The sequence below is a fragment of the Prunus avium genome, chromosome 6 (genome assembly GCF_965620075.1).
Source record: "Prunus avium chromosome 6, drPruAviu1.hap1.1, whole genome shotgun sequence".
Classification (NCBI taxonomy): domain Eukaryota; kingdom Viridiplantae; phylum Streptophyta; class Magnoliopsida; order Rosales; family Rosaceae; genus Prunus; species Prunus avium.
This window is the reverse complement of record NC_142289.1, coordinates 7,772,297-7,778,770: the sequence shown is the minus strand read 5'-3', so window position 1 is coordinate 7,778,770 and position 6,474 is coordinate 7,772,297. Positions and strand designations below refer to the sequence as shown.

Sequence of the window (6,474 nt, the reverse complement as noted above, 5' to 3'; positions counted from 1 at the left end):
AACTTGAGACCAATGATCTACAAGTTAATGTCATTTTTTATTGGATTAGACTTCACCGACATGAATTATTCTATAAAAAAAAACACTACTTGCCACACCTACAACAAATAAACCCTTACTCAACAAAAGAAGGAAAAAAAAAAAATCCACTTTTCTTATATTTCTCAATAAGATAAATGTTGTAATAGTTTTCACAAACTTCACACCCATCCATGCCTCACCTAACTTCCTCTCTGCCCTATTTTTCTGCTATCCAAACCTAACCATCTACCATTTCCCATATATATATGGTGGATTGGATAAACTTTAGATGTAAGGAAAATCTAGAGCATGGCAACCAATCCATGACATCTTTACCATTTTTAATTGTACATCATGATTCTTAGGTGGCATTTTGTAATATAATAACTTGAACCCTAAACAATGAAGAGCAGCAATCAAAATCTAACTAAATTTACTCTTTCACCCTACCACTTCCCTCATCCACATTCAAGATTCATGGGCAATCTAGTCTTTTTCACTTAGTAAATAAGTAACACAAGAATGGGACCCCAAAGTTCAAACTTTAATATGAGGTTTTGAAACACAGCGAATCCCACCTGGCCACGTGTCCATTTGGAGATGACATTTCCCCATGTAGCTTGAGAGCATTAGTTTTATCCCAGTGGGCTCTCAAGTGCATTTAAACACCCTATAATTTGTCCCCCTGTGGGACCCGCCCTGTAATTTCTATATTATTACAGGCAGGTCCCCCCCCTCCGGCCTATACATATAGCTAGGCAGGATCAGAGAGTCAAAAGAGAAACAGAGACGGGTAGTTGGACGTACCACTAGCTCTAGGGCTCCTTCTTCAAGCTACTGCACACCGAGTCACAGTTTTTCAGACCCAAAAAATTAACTACATAAATGAAAAGAACCCATTTTGCACTTTCCCTTTTTTTTCCTTCCTACGCAACCCAAACTTGCATTTCTGCAGTTGCTAAGACCAAGTTTTTGAAAGCCAAAAATACTAAAACTTTACAATAGAAACAATAAAATATAGTTGAAATAGTTGGGTTCTTTCATTTTTTTTTATTTTTTCTTGGCAACATTTCCTTGCGTCTAAGTGTTGGAATTTTGTTTGAAAAGTCTAGGCATCTCTATCTCTTTTTCTTTCTCCATCAGAAGGGTACTGTTCAAAACTCTCTAGGAATTCCATGAACAGCTAAAACGCCCTCGTTTTTGCCTTCTGTGCTGTAGCTGTATGTACGTACTTGGCTCAAAAGGAGACAAGCCCATTACTTCTTTTGTAAGATTATTATTCTAGTGTTCATAGACAAAGCTGCTGTTTTTTCTCTCCCTCTCTCTCCATTCTCCAAGGTAAAGCTCTGGTTTTTATGTCACGTTTTGTTAAAGATTTAAAATTTTATATTCTCAGAGCAAAACTTTCGATGCCCTTTATTTTATTTTGTTTTCTTATGAAATTTGTGGTTCTGCAATGCAGACTAAGCTAATTGTTAACCAGCAAATTTCTTAGTTTTCGAGTTGAAGCCATTCGGGGTCTGTTGCTAGTTCCTTAACTCTTATTCTTTTCTTCTTTTACTTTGTAAATGCTATCTGATTTACACCTGACTGTAGTCTGTGTTTTAGTTTTTAGAGTTTCTGGGATTTGCGTGACTCTGTATTTACTTATTTTACTTTAAACATACCTCTGAAAGTCTATGTTACTCTGCATCTCTTGTTGCTTTCTTCAAAATCTGGTACTTTTTCTTTTTGGGATTAATTTCTTTTTCTTTTCTGTTCATTGGAAGAAAATATGTTGGTTTTCAATTCTGTATTCTTGCAATTTCATTGATAGCTCGGAAAATTTGCTGAGCATATCTATTAGATTTTGATTTAATTTATTAATTCATTCAACTTTTACCTCTTGGAAAGAAAGGAAGAAACTGTGTCAGATGTATGAAAAGTTATATGATTGGGATATAAGGATTATACTCATGTACACAGATGGTTGCTCATGTCACTTGTAGGAAAAGTTACATGTCATGACTTGATTTGTGGTTCAATATATGATTTTTGAAGAAAAACTATCAGAATTGCTCCGACTTTTTACTGTCTGGTTCCGACGGTTTCTTTCAGAAAATCTTAAGTGGTTGTTTGTAATGGGAATTTATGGAGAAATTACCAATTTTGTACTTGTGTTTGCAATGGGAATTTATATATGCCTGAATAGGAAGCAGATGAACAAGATTATGCCTGCTTGAAGATGTGAACTTGGATAATATACTGATTTTTTAATATTTCAAAATTTTAAAAGGGGATACACTTCTATGTTTTTCGTTTTGATAAACAGTTTCATGAATGGTGAAATACAAGTTCAAAGAAAGATCTTTATGAAAAAGCTACATTCTTTATTCAACCATGGCTAGATTTTAAAGAAAAGTTGAAAATGACATTTCAGAGACCCAGATGAGTATTCAGGAAACAATATTGGTTATTGCTAATTCTGTTCAGTCATCGCTGTTTGTTTTGTCTATTATGTGAGTGCTTTGGCGTTGTGTCTAGTTGTTAGCACGTAATCTGCTTTATGATAATAGAGAGGTGGACTAAATTTTAGAAATGTTCCTTGACTTAAAATGCAACCTTGATCAATTATTTCATTACTTTGATGGGAATAATTCCCAATCCCATGAAGTTAAAGAACACATTTGTGTGGCAATTTGTGCGCTTGCCTGCCCTACTCAAATGATGCATTACCTTGAAAGTAATGGCAGCAAAAATATGAGAGTGGAGGGATTTTTCTGAGACTATTTTCTAATCTGCCAATCCAATTCCCCAATGCAGCCTAAGGCTCATTTTGTCTGATTGATAATGAATGCATTAAGCCAAAGTTTAACCTTACAATGTCTTGTAATTTAGAAGAATGCTGTACTCTTAAAAATTCCTTTGGTTCTTCATCTTCTCGTTAGTTTACTAATTCATGTCATGATCCTGGTATCATGCAGGTTGAAGTAGATTGAGCTTTGTACATCTGGAGCCAACATGTGTAATAGCAGCTGAGCACCAATTAATTATTAATCCATGTCAAGCTTGGCCTCCTGACATTGTCGTAACTTTTTATTGATTTCTGGAGGGAAATATACAGAGTATATTCCAGGCATAAGATGATGGGACTTTGATGTTCTCCTGTATCTCATGATAGTATGCCATGCACCAAAAACACCTAGTTGGAACATAACATAATCATTTGGAAATGGATATTAAGGAGGCAGAGCGGGTAGTTATAGCTAAACCAGTTGCCTCAAGGCCTACTTGTTCAAGCTTTAGGTCCTTCACGGAGCTTCTTGCAGGAGCTATCGATGCCTCTCCTTCTAATATATCTTCTGAAACTGCTGTTCCTGCCATCAGACCAAAGACTGTGAGGTTCAAGCCAACGGTGAATCATGCTGTCTCTGGATTGGTTTCTTCCCAGGTGACCTTAATTCTACTAAATGCTTGTCCCTTTTGAAAAGTTCTTTCCTTCTGAGTGTTGGTGCCCATAAATTTCAGGCAGAGATGTCTGGTACTGCACATAGTAATTCATCAGAGAAGATCTCAAAATCAGACAGCAGAGCAAGTGTGGTATACAAACCGTTGGCAAAAGTTGTATCAAGGGCAACTGTTTCTGTCTTGGCAAATATGGTCAGTAGCTAGATATTGTATGTTTGTAATTTAACTGAATAAATGTGACTTTCCTGGTAATAAATGTGATTTTTCTGAGTATTATCTGTGGTATGTAGAATAAATGTGTTAAGGACATGAACTTGGAAAATGTGGTGAAACTTTTTAACCTCAAATTTGGAAAATAACTTCTCTCTTTTTTGGTTCAATGTTACCAGGGAAACTTCAATACCAGCCACCAATCTACACAATCATCAGTCGAGGCTGGTGTTCTACATCAAAATCAAGATAAATGCTTTAGATCCCAACTTAGCCCAAATCTGCGCCATAATAATCCATCATGTGCTGAGACAAATCAGACAATAGAGCCTTTGAAGATAGCATCACAAAACATGGAAGAGGATCCAAAACCTATACCGTCCACAGCCAATACTGATAGGCCTTCTTATGATGGGTATAATTGGAGAAAATATGGACAAAAGCAAGTCAAAGGAAGTGAGTACCCGCGAAGTTACTATAAGTGCACTCATCCAAATTGTCCTGTGAAAAAGAAGGTTGAGAGATCTTTGGATGGACAGATTGCTGAGATTGTCTACAAGGGTGAACACAACCACTCAAAACCTCAACCTCCAAAGAAAAGCTCATCGGGGACGCAAGGTTTAGGCTTAGCATCTAATGGAACCGGTCAAGATACCAACAACCGGTTATGGAATAGTCAACTTAATGAAAGGAATGAAGGTTCTGAAGGTAGAGTAGAGGATCAGAATGAAGCTGGACTACCTGTGCATTCTTATCAAAGTAAAGCTCCACTACTTTATGATCCTCTTGCAAGTGGAGGAATAAATGCGGGTGGTGGAACTCCTGATAATTCTTGTGGTCTTAGTGGAGAATGTGAGGAAGGAAGCAAGGGACCTGAAGCAGAGGATTATGAACCTAGAAGTAAAAGAAGGTAAGACCATTCAGTAGCAGGTAGATGAAAATCAAAGGCCTATGCTTTAGATTAGCAATGCATGTTTTAGCTGAGAAAGGTAGCGCACCTTAACATTTGAAACAAAACGATGATTGCTTATCATGGTTATGGTTGTATGCTAGTTTGTATCCATTTTCTTGCCTCTTCCCTTCTCTGTGCTTGACGTTGACCGCATGGATTAAATATGCTTTCGAAGTATCTTGATTCTTTCATTCTTAATGAGCATTTCTATCATAATTTTATCTATTCAAGTTTAATGTCATTGACGATGTTTACCTATGCTTTGTCATTCAGAAAAAGCGAGAATCAATCGAATGAAGGGGGCATATCAGGAGAAGGTGTGCCAGATCCCCGTGTTGTGGTGCAAAGTTCTGTAGATTCTGATATGACGGGTGATGGCTTCCGTTGGAGGAAATATGGGCAGAAGGTTGTTAAGGGAAATCCATATCCCAGGTGAGAAAGACTATTCTTTCTCTCTTTTAGTCAATGTATCCAGACCTCTTAGAACAAGCCTAATAATCCTCTTGCATGAGTATCACCTGTCTGTCTGAGCTCACACCATCTGGCTTTTTTCTATCGTGCAGAAGTTACTATAGATGCACCAGTCTCAAATGCAGTGTGCGTAAGCATGTCGAAAGAGTCTCAGACGATCCCAAAGCTTTTATCACAACATACGAGGGAAAGCACAATCATGACATGCCACTGAGGAACACAAACCCAGGAGCATCGGAAAAGGATGCACAGGCCCCCACAAGCAAAGAAAAGCCATGAACGACCACCACATCACATTCACACTTTGGGATAAAAATGTCTCAACCTCATCCCCATGCTTGTCTGACAGAAATCTCAGATGGGCTCAGAAGATCTCAGACACCAAATAAACTAGTGCAGTGATTTTGATGCCCACCTTGAATGGCCTGCTGCAATGCCAATCATTTTACTTGGGAATCTCTTTGAAGGCTGCTGCTTGTGGAGACAGCTTCTATGTGGGTTTTTTGGAAACATAAAATGGGTGAAAATATTTTGGCTAATTTTCCCTGTTGCTGCTCCCTTCATTTAGCTCAGCATGAGAGTATTGCATTCTTTTTCTCTCTTACCCATATAACAAAACTTTCTTACACATGTTAATGGCAATTAGGTTGAACTTGTTAGTGCTCCTCCCAATAACTCAGTAAGTACAAGGATAGAGAGTAAGTTTAAGGATTATTCAATTCCCAGTGGGTAATAATTGTGCTATTTTTGTTATATAAAAAAGTTGTACACTATAATTATATGTTTAAGATTTTGATTATTATATCCAGGCTGCTTTGGACTCTTGGATACTTTGGCAAATCCAGGTTGTGTCTTTGATCCAACAGATTCGATGAAAACTTATGCTATGTTTATCCGTTCTAATTAATGACCGTCAATGAACTATATTTGTATCTTTTCATGTCAGTTTGGTTCATTCTCATCACAATTCAATCTCCGTACGAGAATCAGAAACAAAAGTTGATAATCTCATAAAATGGGAAACAATGATTCTTGACTCGAATCATACCGTCACTTGCCTCTATTATGGAGTAATTTTTTGGTATGACAAGTACGCCACCACATGTATTTATTTATTGATATTATATCCTAAGAGATCCATAATATATCGGTCACCCATATTTTAACATATGAATTAGTAACAACATGTGACAGTGTAATCATAACACTAAAATTTCTCGAACTTATTAGTGATATCATATTTAAGTACATATAATTTTATAGAATTTTGAAGTTTAACAAAAGAAACTTTGACTTGTCAAGCACGCTGATTGATATCAAACAAGCTCAGATATCATATTACGCCCATTGCCCATCTTGGATACTGCAATGTT

General features: G+C 37.0%; 1 protein-coding gene across 2 annotated transcripts; it reads left to right on the top strand.

The window, feature by feature from the left end:
* Positions 1-851: 851 nt before the first annotated feature.
* On the top strand, positions 852-5,941 carry LOC148293575 (WRKY transcription factor 44-like). 2 transcript variants are annotated; one of them, XM_088254088.1, is made up of 7 exons: positions 852-1,359; positions 1,484-1,539; positions 2,985-3,451; positions 3,529-3,660; positions 3,858-4,588; positions 4,904-5,062; positions 5,194-5,941. In XM_088254088.1, the coding sequence occupies exons 3-7, from the start codon at positions 3,233-3,235 to the stop codon at positions 5,378-5,380; spliced, it is 1,428 nt and encodes a 475-aa protein (XP_088110214.1). In that variant the 5' UTR covers positions 852-1,359; positions 1,484-1,539; positions 2,985-3,232; the 3' UTR covers positions 5,381-5,941. The 2 variants fall into 2 exon arrangements, with proteins under 2 accessions (XP_088110214.1, XP_088110215.1); XM_088254089.1 differs by lacking the exon at positions 1,484-1,539.
* Positions 5,942-6,474: the final 533 nt, after the last annotated feature.